The 18,776-nt window shown below is 43.2% G+C and overlaps 1 protein-coding gene across 21 annotated transcripts in view; it reads left to right on the forward strand.

Annotated features, from left to right (window-relative positions):
- SLC44A3 (solute carrier family 44 member 3) overlaps positions 1-18,776 on the forward strand; it is a 328,287-nt gene that overhangs the window by 223,436 nt on the left and 86,075 nt on the right. For 20 of the 21 annotated variants that reach the window (XR_006712487.1, XR_006712475.1, XR_006712476.1 and 17 more), the window contains 5 exons: positions 3-375; positions 901-1,008; positions 4,524-4,666; positions 6,777-6,913; positions 7,830-7,923. Coding sequence is in view for 2 of the 21 variants with exons in the window: in XM_045478356.1 (XP_045334312.1) it covers positions 349-375; positions 901-1,008; positions 4,524-4,666; positions 6,777-6,913; positions 7,830-7,923 (509 nt within the window). In the remaining 19 variants the exon portion in view is untranslated. The other variant, XR_006712490.1, reaches the window with a different exon arrangement.

Genomic DNA, 18,776 nt, shown 5'->3' on the forward strand with positions numbered 1-18,776 from the left:
AGAGGCGCTAATTAGGACGCGCGCAGGATCGTGGCTGAGCCGGGGCCTGCGCTGGAGCATCTGCGGACTCCGCGCTTGGGACGGCGAGATGGGCATCCCGGGAACCACCACCGCGCAGGTGGTGGACGCCGAGGGCCTGGGAACACGGCGGCCCTCCCGCTGACAGGTGACTGACCCGGGCGGGCCCGGAGCCGCTCCCGTGACGCCGAGGGCCAAGCTCGAGGCTCGCGGAGGCGGCCGCGGGGCGGCGCTGCGCCCCTTCCGGCCGCTGGGCCTTCTGGCCGCGGGCTCCTCTGCCGCGGGGCTTTTCCTGGGCTCCCAGTCTTCGGCCCGGCGCCGCAGCACAGGATGCAGTGTCCCGGCGCCGAGTATCTGGTGAGTAGCCGCCTCGCGCAAAAAGGCCCCGCGGGAAGGCTGGGAGCCCCAGGGGAAGGTTCGGGCAACTCCTAGCACCTGCCCGTCCGGAAGCTTCCGCCTTCCCTATCCACCGGGATAGAGCCCAGCCCGCCCCTCGCCTTGTTCTGGGGACACGTGGCGGGGAGGATCTAGGACCCCACTCGTGTGCTCAGGCAGAGGCGCGGGAGAGGCTGGCTGCAGAGCACAAACTTGGGGCGGCCTACAGGTGCACCTCCAGGTAAGGAGTTAGCGACTGGGGACTTCACTTCTCCGCACAGAGCAGGTTGTTTCAGAGTCTCTGTTGAAAGTTTCAGGAGGCCACGTTAAAAAAAAAAAAAAATGAAAGGAAGAAAAGTTACTTTGAGCAATCTTCAGTACATTTGGATTCAGTTTCCAGGTTATGACCTATATGGTTATTTATCCCCTTTTCCTTAACTCCCCAACCCCCCCCCCCTTTTTTTTTTTTTTGTTTTGTTTTTGTTTTGTTTTGTTTTGGTCTGGAAGGTTTCTGCAGAGAGAACCCCCCGGAAAAGAGAGTGGAGACCTCAGATTTATAGGAAGTGCACAGATACGACATGGCTATTCCTCTTCTTTCTCTTTTGGACTGGTTTGGTAAGTATAGATGCCTAGTAGGGAAGAGACCACAGTGTGTTTCCTGAAATAACTGTGCCCACATGTAAATCGTATTCCTAGTGCCTTCCCTGGGGGAGCCTAGGGATCCAGGTGGTACCAGGTTAAAGTTTTGTGCTACAATGAGAGACACCTGCCATTACCACACAGTAAGCATCGGTCCTGGGGAAGTCCTATCAGGTGTCTCTTAATCTCCTAGGCCGGCTAATTTGGAGAGGCTGTCTTATTACTGCAGGCCACAGTCTAATGAAAGACTCCATTAGGAAATGAGAGTCACTTCTTAGGATTGTTACTTAATAGGCCAGCGTGTGATCCCTTATTATCTGAGCTCACTGCCTGGAAGTTCTTTTACCATCACAGTCCCCCAAACAAAATGTTCATGAACTGTTTGCCGTTCGGGCGAAAATCCTAGAGAGAAATTACTCTCACCTCAGCTGAGCGTCACACACACACTCTCTGTATGTTGTGTTTAGCAGAGGAAATGAGCCTTTGATAGAAACTGTCTAGTTAGGTGATGAATTTTTTCCCCATTCTAGTGTCTAGGTACATAGGATTGCTGGTAGACCTCATCAGGCTGTGCCACATGAGTCCTGGGAGGGTTTCTTGGCAGCTAAATCTGGATGCTTTGATACTTATTTTAGATACTTTATTGTGGGTAACAGCAGAAGGAGCCCTTCTCAGCTTCTTTAAAGATCATGTTCATGAAAACATCCATTCTAGACTGAGGCACGCTGTTTGCTGTGCGGTTAATGATTAATTTACAAAGCAGCATAATAGCTGCCCCATAGTAATTACCTTTGTTGCAAAGATTTCACTTTGAATAGACCCTAAAATACCATGTTTGTTCCTCTTTCTTTGGAAAAGCATTTATTCGCTGGTCGACTTTACCTACCGGTGTCTCACAGACATGGTTACAGGCACAGTGGAAGGTTGGGTCTTAAAGGTGTAACTGAATGTCGTGTGTTGCCCCTTTCATGGCTCTCGGAGCCCTCCTAACGGGAGGAGCCAGGAGAGAGCATGTGTGTATACACCGCATCCTTCTTAGCTTCCCCACAGACGGCTGCTGTTCCTCTCTGGGCCTGCTGGGGTTCCGGTGCAGGGAGCAGCTGTCCTGCAGGCACCGGGCAGCTTCCGCCTCAGGTTGTCCATGGTCCTCGGTGATCTTCCCTAGCCCCTCCACAGTTCAGACCTAGCACATCGCTGCCAAACTCTCAGCCCAACAGCCGCCTGGGGAAAGGATTTGTAGATGGCTCATCACAGCCTGAAGAATTATGAGCCATCTGAGAGGTGGCACAGAGCTGGGAACTGTTTTCAAATTACATGTCATTTACAGAATAAATTTGAAGGCTTCAATATGCCAGCATTCTCTTTCCTGTATTGCATTTGAATAATGAGAGCCCTTCAAGCTGACTGGCTTTTCGTATCTTCTGCAACTTTTTTTTTTTTTTTTTAACCACAGATACTTAAAAAAGGGCAAGGAGGCTTTTCCGCCTCTGCTGTTTAGCTTTCTGATCTTGTGACATCTTGAGCAGTAGTGAGGTAACATGCTAAATGGGGTTATTGATGGTACTGCCCACCCCCCCGAGTTAAGACAAAGGAGGTTTAGGGTAAGGGGCTAGAATTACAGGCAGAGACAGTCTACTGCCAAGAGAAAGAGTCGCCTGCCTGTGTTTATATTTGCATGAGACGCACAGAACAGAACGTCTCAAATTCTGGACTGTCTCTGCCTCTACTTACCTCTCCAGTGTCCTCCCCCACCTGCCCACTTCCATTCCCCTTTTAAGACTCCATTTTTTGGATCTCCCCTGGCACAGTTGACGGTGACCTCCTTGACAGCCTCACCATACCTCGTAGACACGCCTACTGTATCACCGTCATACGGAATTGTAATTGTGCGTTTGAAATTAGAACAAAGTTCAAAGGTATAAAATAGTAGAAATATGGCAAGGACTCAGTGTGCACCAAATCCCTCCCGCCCTAAAATACAACAAAAACAAAATGTCCGCTCCTCCCACAGGCTTCCCAAGGGAGATATTAACATAAAGAATGCTGGTAAGTGGAAAATACCACTTTGTTATTAGCTCTCTGGTGAGCCGGGCAGCGGCACAGGACCCCTTTCCTCCAAGTCCAGACCCAGTCAGGACCTTCCCACGCTCCAAGCCGAGAGGGAGGAGAAGCTGCAGCCCAGGGCTGAGTATTCCCACCCCCACAGCCTCTAAGTACAGGATGAGCCAGCTGTCCCCCAGCAAAGGTGATACTCTCGTCCTGGAATCAGACCATGAGACTGAGGAGGTGCTGGGTGTGGGAGGGACAGAGAACCTGCCCATCTTCTGGGCTGAGTTCCTTGAAGGCAGGGACTTGGTTTGTTCATATTTACGTCCCCTGGTCACAGTCTCTGGCACACACTGGGCATTTCAAGACTATTATTTTGATTTCTAAGTTAGTAACGAATGCAGACTATCTGAAACATATTTGACTTTGGGACAGTCTACCTTTAGGACATAGGGCATCATTACTACATTTTTTATTGAATGATGTACTGTATCCTCACTCCCGGAACGATCATGTCAGCACTAGTGTTTCAATGCTATTCAATGCACTGTAAATTGGGAAACTTACAACACTAAGATCACATCATGGGGGGAGGTACACACTCAATCTTAGTGGAGGGCCCCATCACTACATATGATGAATGGGACAGTGGTTTGAGCTGAAGTTTCAAGTATTCCATATACATGATGATATTGGGGGAAAAAGTGACTATAGTTGCAAGAGGTTGTTGTCCAGAATTCCTGAGATTCTTTATTTTGTATATTTTAAGCACTTTTTCCAAAACACCATTTTCTCACTTGTTATGAACAGTATCTTGCTACACATCAACTGTGTTGTCTCTGCCCCTGAGGGTCAGAGTCCCCTAAATATGACACACACAAAAAAAAAAGAGAGAGAGAGAGAGGATGGGTGGGGTGGGGAGAAGGAAGGGAGGAAAAGAGGGAAGGCAGGACCAGTGAAGGAAACTTGGCGGGGGGGGGGGGGGGGGAGGAAAAGGAAAGGGAAGAGAAGGGAGAGAGTTGGGGGAAGGGGATAGAAGGAAGCTTGGGGAAAGATGTGGCATGGGGCGGGGGGAGCACTTAGATAAAGCAAGAACCTCCAGGGGGAAGAAAATTTGAGTTGCCCTGGTAAAGTTAGCCCAGAAGAAAAAAATGACAGACTCATGAAGAAAAGGATACAGAGGACACAGAGGTAAGAACACAGGCAAGGATCCATTCAGCCTTTTAGGATGTTCTCTCTACCTAACCTGTTAAAACAAGGGTGAGAGTGACAGCCTCCTGACTGATTTGAATTGTTGACATTGTTGCTGAAGGAGAGCAGTACAGTGATGCTGGAGAGATTCATTGTCTACCTGGCTCCACTTGATATCAACATCTTGAGGGATGCAGGGGCCTGTGTTTTCAGCCTGTTGGCCAACCTCTCATGTGCCACTTGAATTTTACCAGCTGTTCATCATGGGCTACTCGATGGTGGCAGGAGCCACGGGAAGACTCCTCTTTGGCTATGACAGCTTTGGCAATGTGTGTGGCAAGAAGAACTCCCCTGTAGAAGGGGCCCCTCTTTCAGGGCAGGACATGACCCTGAAAAGGTAAGTGTTCAAGTAAGTCCCCAACCTACAGGGGCTATACTGTATTTCAAAACTGTATAAATTTGCCATTTTGAGCCTGGAAAATGTTTTCTCATTTAAAATAATCAGCCCATCTCATAAAAAAGGAGGCATGTGTACGGTAGTGAAGACACAGGTTTTGGAATCAGCTAGTCCTCTGTTCAGATTCAGCCGGTGCTAATTTTCAGCCATGTGACCTTGGGCAGAGTACTTAACTTCTCTGAACCCAGTTTTCATCTTTTCAACTGGTTGTTATGCTGGTCTCACAAGGTTATTTTAAGGATCCACTGAGATACTGCATGAGCTAAGACTTAATCTGTTAGTGGCTACTATTGTTTGATACTAATGTATCAGAATCACGTTACCAATTGATGTTACCAGTTATGCATCATCCACAGTATTTTATCTGTGTGGTAATTCCTGAATCCCACCTGGGAATTCTGGGAACTTGTGTTCCACTCCCTCCCCAGTCTGTGGTCTCAACTATGGCACTGTAGTCTCACTACCCCCCAACTCCAACACAGAAACAGAAAAGGAAGAGAAGAAATAGGAATCCCCTGAGAGGCAAGAAAGCCTCGGCCATGGTTTTTCTAAGATGGAGGCTGCCTTGAAGTAATTTTTGAGACTTGATGATCAAAAGCCCCTCCTACGAGAGAATGTTGCAGGTCTGAATAGGTCCTGAGTACAAGTTTGGAGTCACCAAATACGGTTCTCAGACCACGCCCCTTCTACCACTCAGTGTTGCCCCTGAGGAGAGGGGCTCTACATTGCTGGATGTGGATCACGTGGACACATTTCCTCCTGCACTTGGGGATCACTTTAAAAAAGAAGGAAGAAGGGGGCTGCCCGGATGTATGCGTGCATGCTGAGAAATAGTCATCCTCTTGGAGATGTAAAGTATGCATTCCCAGGAGCCAACAGGTAGAGGCAACTAGGTGTCCCATCAGCAAACACACTGTTGTATGTGTATATAATGGGATATTAGTCGGTCTTAAAGAGGAAGGAAATTCTAACACGAGGTACAACTTGAGTAAATCTTGAGGATGTTAAGCTAAGTGAAATAAGCCAGTCACAAAAAGAAAAATACTTTGTGATCTCACTATCTCAGGTCCCTAGAGTAGTCAAACGCACAGAGACAGAAAGAATGGTGGTTGCCTGGCACAGGGCTTGCTTAGTGGGTACAGAGCTTGGGTTTTGCAAGGTTATAAGGAGTTCCGTGGGTGAGTGGTGGGGATGTCCTTAATGCCACTGTGCTCTACACCTAAAATGGTTAGTATGGTAAAATTTTATGTGTATTTTACCACAATTTCAAAAAAAATTAAACTGTGTATCCTAAATTTGGGAAATCTGTTCCCCCGTCTCCTATCATACCATCTCCCTCTGTTCCGCCCCCTCCCCGTGCCCCTTCACCAGGTCCCTCCAGGATTGCCTGTCTGGCAGGCTCCGGGGCTCCCCTTCTGGCGTCCCTCTGATCTCAACAGCCTGGGGAGGTGTTGGGCATGGTCTGGGAGCTACCGGTGCCAGCCTGGCTCACGACCCCGCTGATAGCAACAACCAGCTTTGTTCTCGGCCCCATCTACCCACTGGTGGAACAGTTGGAGTGGGAAGGGTCTCGTGACTTTCCTGGCTCTCAAACTGGCAGGTGCGGGAGAGGGGCAGGCTTTTCATTCACAGCCGGGGCCTCCCTCTTTCTGCTCACTCCCCTGAGGTCAGCTATTCTCTGAAGTAGTTGAACACTCGGGTGCAAATATGTCTTCCGTGGACTTCGCTAGTAGGTCACGCACTGGCCTGATCTAACATTCCATGTGCAGTTTAGTCCTTTCCCTTCCTCAGGTCACCCCTTAGGTTCTCTCCCAGGAAATGCTGAATCTGGAAAAGGGAAGTTTTATTACTATTTGAGCATGATTCCTCCGCTGCACAACTCCATAGATGACCCCCAGTAGGCATAATACATGGTAAATTATTCTGAGGTGCTTGGCTATAAAAGCTTGCCTTAATTATTCCCACATTTGATAACATGGGTTTTAAGGCCCCTAATTAAACCCAGTGAGAGGATACGCTCTAAGATATTCTCATTTCATCTGTTTCCTAGACACGTATTCTTTATGAATTCCTGCAACCCGGAAGTCAAGGACGTGAGGCTCAGTTCCACCATCCTGTGCGTGTCGAGCTGTCCTGAAGAGCAGCTTGATACCCTGGAAGAGGTCCAGCTCTTTGCAGACAAGAATGGTAGGCACCAGGGGACGGGGCTCGCTCTTTCCCCTGAGGGCGGGAACCACAGTGGGGTAGCCTGTGCAGACCTAGGTGAGACAGATTCCCCTGGCACTGCTTTCTCTGCAAAACTGGAGATTGTCATTGCCTGTGGTAGCCTCTTCTTGTGTGCGAGAGGCCATCAGTGCTTTCTCCTGGGCCTTGTACAGCCTCATTCAGCTTTATCTGGAATTTTTCTGAAACCCTAGCTGTTCTCTGCTCACTGCCAGGGGATGGCCTTGCATACAGAGTATAGTGTAGACTGAAGCTTAGGGCCCAAAGGCAGCGTCAGACGGAGGTCAGAGAGCTCTGTGCACAGGGCACATCCAGTCCTAGAGAGGAGCTGCCGGCTTTGTAGCGAATTGCTGACAAGTACGTTCTTTGTTGGGGCCCATGGATACTTGGCACTAATTGTTTACGTAACTGAAGCACCTTGCCCTGAGCCTGCTCGTGAGATTTATGTTACAGGGATTAAACAAGAAAAGGAAAGTAAAAGAAATTCGAGGCAACCCGCTGCAAATTCTATCTGCCTGTGAAATGATGTGCCAGATTTTTAAACAATTATTTGCAAGGCTGGGTTAAAAATATCAAGCCTATGCAATAAATCATTCCTCCCTACCCCCCCAAAAAAAAAACCTTCAAATAATTTTTGTGCCAATTGTATAACTTTTAGTTTTAAATTGAGATTTAGGAGAGAGAGAAAGAGAGGCCTCAATCTGACCTCGAATTGGATGCTTATTCTTACTGTGTTTAGATCATCTATAGACGTGTTTTCTAAACCTGAGTGATTGATTCCATCTCCTTCTCGGTTTGGTAAAAGGATGGTAGCTTTCTTACTGGCTCCCCTAGAAAGATGAGAGGGAGATAGTATAGTCTGTGTGTCTTCTGCTTTCAGGGTCCTTCCTGTGTGTTTACAATTTGAATTCCATCAACTACACCCAGAATCCAAATGCAGACTCATTGTGTCCCAGGCTGCCGGTTCCTCCGAGGTAAAAAGCTTCCATATTTTTTCGTTATCCATCAACAGAAGTTATGGAGTACTTGCATCTGTTGCTCTTGTGGGTATTGTTGGAAGCAGGAAAGAGATATTTGGTAGAGCCCTACGGTCTACAGAAGGCCAGGGATAAACAAGGAGGAGCTAGCTATCTGTACTATACATGATGGACAGTAGATTAGGAACCAGGCTACAGAAGGAGAAAACTCACCACTGGAAATACACATAGTCAGAAAATGACAACACTGGAGCTAGCAGAATTCGTATGCGAATCACCAGTTGAGTGGTTTGATAAAGTAGTTGGTATGTGTTTTTTCTACTCCAACTATTTATTACAAAGTAGAAAGTATTTTCTCTTTTATTGCAACCAGACATTGTTAGTTTTTACAACTCTAGATGTCTCCATAAGAAACAGAGCTATATGGGCGAGGCCGAGGGGCCACCAAAAGCACCTGCTCAATGAGGACAGAAAACAGGTCCTTCTCAAGGATTCCACTTGTGAACTCCTTTTAGAGTCAGCCGTTCCTATCAACTAGTGTAGTCCCTGGCACATAGGAGGTACCTTACAAATATTTATAGAACAAAGCTGTAATGGCAACACGGTAGTTGTATTGCCACGGTAAATGGCTCACATTTGAGCCATCGAGAAAGGCAATGGGGAAAACACAATTACTAATCATCGCCACCGTCAGGATGCTGAGATGTTCTGAAGGAAGACTTGGTTTGTTTTGCATTGCCATGCTTTTAAAAGTTGTAAATATACTTACAGTGAATGAGACCTCTGTGCAAAATCCCTGAGAAGTAATGATAATTGAGGTAGAACAGGGCATTGGGCCAACCGTCCAGTAGAGTGTTTATCAAACTCTTGGCTGGGACCCACAGTAAAGAATGTATTCCATCTATACATACACCTTCACACATCCTTGTGAGTATAAAACAGAAATGCAAGTCTGTCAAAACAAGATTTCCCCTTACTGCAAATGATTTGTCCTAAAGGTTTCAATTCTGTTTCACTTTTTAAAAACAGCAGTTTATTTCACCATCTTCTAATGGGTTGTGAGTATAGCTTGAAAAATGCTGATCTAACAGGTGCTAAAAAATAAAAAATAAAACTCCAGTCGATTTTAGCTACATAGGAGGAAAGAATATAGTTAACCATTGTCCTGGCATCTAAAATAAATACTTTGTGTTACAAGTAACTGGAAGAGGAGAGAATTATTTGCAGAGGAGAGTCCCATTGCATTTTTCTGTATTTTTTAAATTCTGAGTTTTGTTAGATATCATAAACATCTCTCAGTGAAACATAACTAAAGCCAAAAAAGTAAAGTACAGTGGCTTAGTAGGCTAAAGGAAAATTATTTAACGCTTGAAGAGAGGGGTTTAACTTTGTACATTTTGACCATCATTTTGCCATTTCCCCTCCCCCAGGCCCCAGCCAACACCTTTCTACTCTCTGCTCCTGTGAAATTGACTATTTTAGATTCCACATATAAGTGAGGTCATATGGTATTTGTCTTCTGAGAAGATTGTTCTAGGGAACACAATTTGTAAGTGTGCCTGCAGAGGGAATTGGAAGAGAACGGAATTCTTCAGGCTGTAACTTAACCAGAGGTAGATAAATTCTTCCTATCAATGGGATGGCGGCTGTAATTCTATGGGACGCTTGTATCTTGATATTGCTGCTGCTAATAGCGAGCATTTATTGAGCTTTTGATACTTGCCAGGTACTTTCTAAGCTCTTGACATATTCATTGACCTGGACCTCCTCAAACCACTGTGCTGTAGGCCTTGTCTTCATCCCTGTTTTATGGTAGAAAAAACTCACGCAGGAGCAGCGTAAAGTGGTATAAGCAGCAGGTGGAGCTGGCCTGCAAACCCAAACAGGGTCCATATCTTTCTGTAATCCAAAACCAACCGTCAAGGCTTCATTGCTGTTATTTTACCTGGCAGATGGCCTCCTTGGGATCACACCAAGGTGGGGGTACGGGGAGCCCCATAGCATGTGTCCTAGGTCCCCATTTTTCTGCCACACCTGTCCTAGGCCTTTCACCCCCCAAATGCAGACCTTTCCATGGAAAGACAAACCTGTTGGTTGACCTTTCTCGACAGAGTCAGGGAGAGAGAAATCGCCTTGAGGGCTCCGTTTCCTTTTCCTACACAAGCAAGAGTTTGTTCTAAGATGGAAATTACCATATTTATCATGGAAGAGCAGTGCCAAGAGTGAAAGCTTGAAATCATGAGAAGTGTGGCCACAGGGCCAAAAAACATTTTCTAAATACCTCTATTGACTAAACCAATTGTTTCTTCTCCCTCTGTCGATCACGTGAGGAGAAACATACCCTTTTAGAGTAGTGGCTGAATATCAAGAAGGTTTGTGTCCCGAGGTATGAGCTTTTAAGAGCAGTGAAAAACGACAGAAGATAACAAGCAAGCGTATCTTTTTCCCTTTGGGGTTCCACATAATATTGTATTTTGAGTCCCTATGTATTTAAAATCCAAAAGACTTGGGTTTTTCCATCAATTAAGTTCTAGTCCTCACCTCCCACGTGGGTGCCCGTGCACATCACTGAGTTGTTTGCTCGGATGAATTCCAACAGCGTCATCGAAATGTACAGTCAGCTCTACGAATTACTTCCTGCAAATCTGAGTGGTTTTGCTGGTGAGAGAGGAAAAGGAGAAGTGGGGAAGAAACCACGGTCTGGGGCCCAGTCACACCCCCTGCCCCAGCTAATCAAGTCCTCAGAGGGCAACTGGTCAACCACACACATCAGGGGTGACCCACACTTTACATGCTTCTCTGTCACTCTCAGTGCTGAGATGGGTCATTCTTTACCAGCACAGGGTTATGAAATGCCTGAAAAGCACCATCTTAACGAAACTTGTTGACAAAATTAATGTCTTAGGGAGAATTGTGTTTGGGGAAAAACAAAATGACATTAGATTTACATCTGACCTTATTTTTCAGAAACACTAATTGAAAGTTCAGAAAACATTTGCTCTAAAAACAATTCAGATTTATTGGTGTTAAGACTATTTAGTAGGGGCATGCCTGGGTGGCTCAGTCAGTTAAGCATCCAACTTTGGCTCAGGTCATTATCTCACAGCTTGTGAATTCGAGCCCTGCATCAGGGTCTGTGCTGGCAGCTCAGAGCCTGGAGCCTGCTTTGGATTCTGTTTCTCCCTCTCTCTCTGCCCCTCCCCTGCTCGCACTCTGTCTCTTTCTCAAAAATAAATAAACGTTAAAAAATTGTTTAAAAAAAGACTGTTTAGTACTAGAAAAGGAAAAAATTAGAGGTCTAAAACTCAGAGAGCAGGAAGTAAAATTACTCTGCGGTGGTAAGAAAATTAGCTGAGGGGTCCCTGGGTGGCTCAGTCAGTTGAGCGTCCGACTTCGGCTCGGTCATGATCTCGTGGTTCGTGGGTTCGAGCCCCGCGTCTGTGCTGATAGCTCAGAGCCTGGAGCCTGCTTCAGTTTCTGTGTCTCTCTCTGCCCCTCCCCAACTCATGCTCTGTCTCTCTCTCTCTCTCTCTCTCTCTCTCTCTCTCTCTCTCTCTCTCTGTCAAAAATAAATATTTAAAAAAAATTTTTTTAAGAAATTAGCTGAAAACTACAACTGATAAGAGAATTTATTTAGGTGTCAGGGAACACAATTGATAAACTGAAATCTGCAGCATTCCTATATTTTTTAAAAGACAACTTTTACCACAGTGAGAAGAAATACAAAGACGAACTGGGTACTTCAGTGCCTAGAGACAAATGTAACAAATATACAAGAACCATGAAAAGAACACTTTATTTATTTATGACATCATTTTTTTTTTCAAATTTTTGTTAAATTCTAGTTATCATACAGTGCAATAGTGGCTTCAGGAGTAGAATTCAGTGATTCACTTACATACAACACCCAGTGCTCATGATAGCAAGTACCCGCCTTAGTACCCATCACCCATCTAGCCCGCCTCCCTCCCACCTCCCTCTGTCATCAACCCTCAGTTTGTTATCTAAGACATTCACATGGTTTGTTTCCCTCTCTCTTTTCCCCCTCCCATATGTTTATCAGTTTTGTTTCTTATATTCCACATATGAGTGAAATCATATGCTTTTTGTCTTTCTCTGACTTATTTCACTTAGCATAATACATCCTAGCTCTATCCACATCATTGCAAATGGCAAGATTTCATTCTTTCTGATGGCTGAGTAATATTCCACTGTATATATATATACCACATCATCTTTATCCATTCATCGGTTGATGGACATTTGGGCTCTCTCTATAGCTTGGCTATTGTTGATAATGCTTCTGTAAACATCGGGGTGCATGTACCCCTTTGAATCTGTATTTTTGTATCCTTTGGGTAGATACCTAGTCGTGCAGTTGCTGGATCATAGGGTAGTTCTATTTTTAACTTTTTGAGGACCCTCCATACTATTCTCTAGAGTGCCTACACCAGTTTGTGTTCCCACCAGCAGTGTAAGAGGGTTTCCCTTTCTCTGCATCCTCACCAACACCTGTTGTTTATTCTTTTGTTAATCTTAGCCATTCTGACAGGCATGAGGTGGTATCTCATCGTGGTTTTGATTTGTATTTTTTTGATAATGAATGAGGTCGAGCATCTTTTCATGTATCTGTTAGCCTTCTGGATGTCTTCTTTGGAAAATTGTCTATTCACGTCTTCTGCCCATTTCTTAACTGGGTTATTTGGTTTTTGGGTATTGAGTTTGCTGAGTTCTTTATAGATTTTTGGATACTAACCCTTTATCAAATATTTCATTTGCAAATATCTTCTCCCATTCCATAGGCTGCCTTTTAGTTTTGTTGATTGTTTCCGTAGCTGTACAGAAGCTTTTTATTTTAAGGAGGTCCCAGTAACTCATTTTTGCTTTTATTTCCCTTGCCTCAGGGACATATCTAGTAAGACGTTGCTATGTGTGATGTCAAAGACGTTACTACCTGTGTTCTCTTCGAGGATACTGATGGTTTCCTGTCTTACATTTAGGTCTTTCATCCATTTTGAGTTTATTTCTGTATATGGTGTCAGAAGGTGGGCCAGTTTCATTCTTCTGCATGTTGCTGTCCAGTTTTTCCAACACCATTTATTGAAGAGACTGCCTTTTTTTTTTCTATTGAATATTCTTTCCTGCTTTGTTGAAGATTAGTTGACCATAGAGTTGTGCGTCCATTTCTGGATTTTCTATTCTATTCTGTTGATATATGTTTGCTTTTGTGCCCATACTAGATTGTCTTAATGACTAGAGCTTTATAATATAGCTTGAAATCTGGAATTGTGATGCCTCTGGTTTTGTTTTTCTTTTTCAGGATTGCTTTGGCTTTTCGGGTCTTTTGTGGTTCCATACAAATTTTAGGATTGTTTGTTCTAGCTTCGAGAAGAATGCTGTGGTATTTTGATGGGGATTATATTAAATGCGTAGGTCGCTTTGGGTGGTATAGACATTTTGACGATGTTTGTTCTTCCAATCCATAAGCATGGAATGTTTTTCCATTTTCGTGTGTCCTCTTCCATTTCTTTCATAAATGTTCCATAGTTTTCATAGTACAGATCTTTTGCCTCTTTGGTTAAGTTTATTCCTAGGTATCTAATTGGTTTTGGTGAAGTTGCAAATGGGATTGATTTTTTTATTAAAAAGAACATTTTAATATGTTCCTGAGGTATAAGGAATACTTAAATGGAAAGACGGTGTTGACAGTATGACTCAGCATTATAAAAAATGTCATTTCTCCCCAAGTCAAGCTATAAATTTGTCATGATTACAAACAAAACAAGCAGATTTTTTTTTTCAGTAACTAGATAAGTTGATTTTAAATTTGTAAGGAAAGTTTTTTAAAAATTAAAAAAAAATAAATCTGAAAAAGAAAAACAATGGAGACTAGCCCTTACAGTTTTTAAAAACTATTGTATTATAAAATTTAATAATTAAAATAGTGTGGCCCTGTAACTGAACTAAAATGAGTTTCCTCCTTGGTGAGTCCCAGGTAGAAACTCCACCAGGTAAGTCATCACACAAAGGAAACTTTATTTGCCACGAAGAAGGAAATTATGGGGAATAATTTACAAAGCTGTGACTTCCCCAGCAGGGGTGAATGGGTTCCTTTTATTTACAGTTAAGATGAATATTTAGAAAGCAAAGCCTTGTCACCTAATGTAGAGGGAGGCAAGTTCGTGCTTGCGCCTTGAGGAAACGTGCCTGTGCGTACATTGTATGTTACGTAAATGAGACTTGTGCTTCTCTTTGGGTGGACATTTTAGTATTATAATGAGGTAAAGGTAACTGTCTCTCACTCCATGGGTCACTCCATGGTCCTATGCAGGTGTGAGTCAGGGGTTAAGCTCAAACTTGTGTGGGTGGTCTGGGCCAGCTGGCACTCTTCCTCAGGACAGTCATTATTGTTTGAGGGATAGTTTCTGTTTAGACCACAGTTGCTATGCCCCTTGGGTCTTTTGTCTGGATTAAGAGAGAAGTTGGAAAGAAGGATTTAAGGGAAAATGTAGGACAGAGGTCAGCAGGTACCAGCAGACGAGCAATAAAGACCCCGTCTTGGGGTCTAGCTGGTGATAGCACTAGTTCATGTGTAGAAAAATCAATAGAAGATACTAAGCAATCCAGGAATAGACCCAAAGGCTTACAGGAATTTAGTACATGATAAAAGTGACAAATCAGTGACAAAATGACTGGCTATTGAGCGAGTGGTGTTGGGACAACTGGACAGGCATCCAGGGGAAGAGCTGGATCCAAACCTCATGCCTTATATGAATAAATTCCAAGTGGATTCAAGATTTTAATGTATAAAGTGAAACTGGAAAGTATGAGAAGCCATGGGAGAAAGAATTCTTCTATAACCTGAAAGTAAGGGAGCCTTCTATCCATGACTTAAAACTCAGAAGACATAAAATTAAACAATTGATGAAATGAACATCTCTGCCTGAGAAAACACTAGAAGCAAAGTTAACAGGCAAATAAGTTGCAATCTGTATAAATATATTAGTTTCTCTAATTTATAGAGCTATCTTTCCAGGCCAGTGCCAGAGTACAGGAAAGGAAGAGAAGGAAAAGGGGGTTTACGTTTAAAGTATGAAGTCCAAGTCTGGCTAGGTTGATGCAGAGGTATCCAGCGTGTGTGCAGAACAGTGTCAGGTAGATCTTTCTTTAGCTGTGAGATGTGTTTCCAAGGCTCAATGTCTTTTAGTTTTACAGCTGTGTCAGTGTTCTGGAGCTCTTGGTAGGGTCCCTTCCTTCGGGCTCAGAGCCATTTTTTCAGCAATGATGTTTCCACAATACCCAGTCACCAGGTTCCAGACTGTGACCAACAGGATCCTTTGAACTTGGGGTAAAGGAAAGCATCTTTAACATGTTGATGGTGGGCTTTAGCATAAGACTTAAAAGACTTACAGTAGCTTATCATGCTAGCACAGGAGAGGATCAGCAGAAAGTTGTTTACTGATAGAATTCTACAACATTAGCGAGGTCTTGATAAGGTTTGTATGATTTGCTCCATGCAGTGGTGCTTTGATCACAGGGGATGGTGAAGGAAACATACTTTCTAACAGTTTCTTTGCTTTTGTTGGGAGGCATCACCCTTGCAGCAGGAAAAACCTTCAGCCCATCCAGAAAACATACCTCCAGTAACAAGAACATGTTAATAATCCATGCTAGGTGGCAGTTGAATGAAGTCCAGCTGGAGATGTTCAAAGAGGGAGGAGGTTTGAGGCCTCTGTGAACAAAAATTTTTCCAGACCTATGGACCTGACAGGTTAGACATTGATGGTAAATGGTTTTCACAGTTTTATTATAGAAGTCTCCCTAGCACTGTTTAATTATAATTCATCTTAGTGTTTATATTTGTTTTTGAGACAGAGACAGAGCATGAGCAGGGGAGGGGCAGAGAGGGAGGGAGACACAGAATCCGAAGCAAGCTCCAGGCTCTGAGCTGTCAGCACAGAGCCCCACACTCGGGGCTGGAATCCATGAACCGTGAGATCATGACCTGAGCCGGTTTGATGCTTAACTGACTGAGCCACCTAGGAGCCCCAATTGTAATTCATCTTAAACACCCCATAGTGGGTAAAGGAATGCAAAAATTAAAAAATGGGGTTTGTCAGGGAATCAGGAAGAACCAGTTGGCCATCTTGGCCACAACACTTAACACTTAACTAACACTGTAAATTGTTTAATGTACAGCTATTGTTTACCCATCTTAATTTCTCCAGGTTTAGAGCAGACTGTTGCCATGTTACAAGGACATTTATCCTTCTGTGGACTGTAACAGAATGGACTTTATCCACATGTGACATAATCTTACAAATATGATTTAAAGGACAGAGGCTTAGTATTACTTATTTGACAAGGTGTCCCCTGTAATTTACATATCAAATAAGCCTAATTAGTTTAACAAAGTTTTGGAATGTTCCAGGTCAGAGACTTCACTTAACATTTGATTTTAGGAAGTTTGTCAAAGTATCAAAAAAAAAAAAAAAAAAAAGGTGTTAAACCATTTGCCTAAATAGGGTCACAGGTCATTATGAAATTTAATACTTAAAATGTAAAGACGTTTTCACCATTTTATGAAAGGAGACCAAAAGTCCAAGAAAATCTTGCCTTTTTACCAGAGAGAAAACCAAATTCTAATTTTGTACCAGCTTACCTGATATTAAAACTTATTTTTTAAAATGAATTCATTTTAGGGGCGCCTGGGTGGCGCAGTCGGTTAAGTGTCCGACTTCAGCCAGGTCACGACGAGCCCCGCGTCGGGCTCTGGGCTGATGGCTCAGAGCCTGGAGCCTGTTTCCGATTCTGTGTCTCCCTCTCTCTCTGCCCCTCCCCCGTTCATGCTCTGTCTCTCTCTGTCCCAAAAATAAATAAACGTTGAAAAAAAAAATATAATAAAATAAAATGAATTCATTTTAATCTTAACCAGCTTGACTGCACATTAATATTCCTTTTCAGAGATTCCTTTTCCACAAATGTTCTACAACTTTTCTACATTCTGATTTTGTCCTATGTTTTTCCTCTTTAAACAACCAGCCTTATTTTAGGACAAAATTACTTTTTTTCTCCATAACAAAAAATGCATCTCCATTTCTCACACCTTTATTTTTTTCACTGAAAACACATCCTTCTTCCTTCCAATATGGAGATATTCACATCAACCTATCAGGTGTCATATCAGCATTCTTTTTTTTTTTTTTTAGAAAAGCATGTGTGTGTGCAGGGGAAGGGCAGAGAGAGAGAGAGAGAGAGCACACAAGAGAGAGAGAATCCCAAACAGATTTCACTTGGAGCCCAGTGTGTGGGGCTCTATCTCAGAACATGACATCATGACCTGAGCTGAAGCCAAGAGTCAGACACTTAACCTACTGAGCCACATAGGTGCATTCTTTAAATTTGCAAATTTATGAATATATTTCAAAATTTCTAAAAGCATGTACCTTTTGGAATATGTTAAAGTATAGCATTAACATATCCAAATATCTTTTAATTTCTCTGTAATGAGAAACCAAAAGTGGATAAACCTATGCTTAGCAATTAATGTTTTAGTATTTTGTCTTATTTGGAAATGATGTGTAGGTATTGAATGAATTTATTCCTCATTTAACTTAACTCCTCGTTTAACCTAACTCAGCAAAACATTAAGGTTTTTAGGTTACCAAAAAAAATTTTTTTTGAGAAAACTAAGTAGACATAAATATTGCTAAAAAGTTCATTTGTAAACTTTTATCTTGCTTACATCTACTTAAAGTACTCGTCCTTAATAATTATGTTAGCTTACCTACAAAAACTTCATTAAACATTAGGTAAAGTCAGCCATTATCCTAAGCTATCTTTTTTTTTTTTTTGACAGATCTTACAAGTGCTAACATGAATTTATTTGGCTAGTAAACTCCGAATAAAAATTTTATGTTGGTGTGCCTGGGTGGCTCAGTCATTTAAGTACCTCACTTTGGCTCAGGTCATGATCTCACAGTTTGGGAATTCAAGCCCCACCTGGGGCTCTGTCCTGGCAGCTCAGAGCCTGGAACCATCTTCAGATTCTGTGTCTCCTTCTCTCTCTGCCCCTTCCCCACTCGCACTCCGTGTTTGTTTGTTTCTTTCTTTCTCTCTCTCTCTCTCAAAAATAAACATTAAGAATAAAGTTTTATATTTAATCTTGATGATTCTACTGTGTCTCCCTCTCTCTCTGCCCCTCCCCCGCTCTCACACTCTCTCAAAAATAAATACACGTTAAAATAAAAATTTTTATATTTAATCTTGACCACCCTAAAGACACGTCTGTTTAATTAAACCATCAAACTTCAATTAGCTCTCATATCAAATATTTTTCCAGATCAGGTGAATTTGAAAAACATTTGGGTTTCTAGTTTCTGGGTTTTTTTTTTTTTAATGTTTATTTATTTTTGAGAAAGAGTGAGAATGTGTGTGTGCATGAGCACAGGAGGGACAGAGAGAGAGGGGAACAGAGGATCCAAAGCGGGCTCTCTGCTGACAGCAAAGAACCCAACGCAGGGCTCAAATTCACAAACCATGAGAGATCATGACCTGAGCTGAAGTTTGACTCTTAACCAGCTGAGCCACCCATGTGCCCCTGGGTTTCTAGTTTCTACCTAAGAGTTTTAGAATGGCCAAACCATATGAGTACTTTCCTTCAAACCATCTAAATAGAGCTCTTTTACAGATTAATTTTAGCAATACCATCTGAAGGTAGAAAATATCACATAACTACAGCATACATATACACACATATATATGTACACGGTGTGCAGGGGCACATAGCACCTGGCTCTGGGGGCCCCAAGCAGACCAGGTTCGGCCACTTACCGCTAACAAGATCCAAA

This window comes from Leopardus geoffroyi, chromosome C1 (assembly GCF_018350155.1).
Source record: "Leopardus geoffroyi isolate Oge1 chromosome C1, O.geoffroyi_Oge1_pat1.0, whole genome shotgun sequence".
NCBI lineage: Eukaryota > Metazoa > Chordata > Mammalia > Carnivora > Felidae > Leopardus > Leopardus geoffroyi.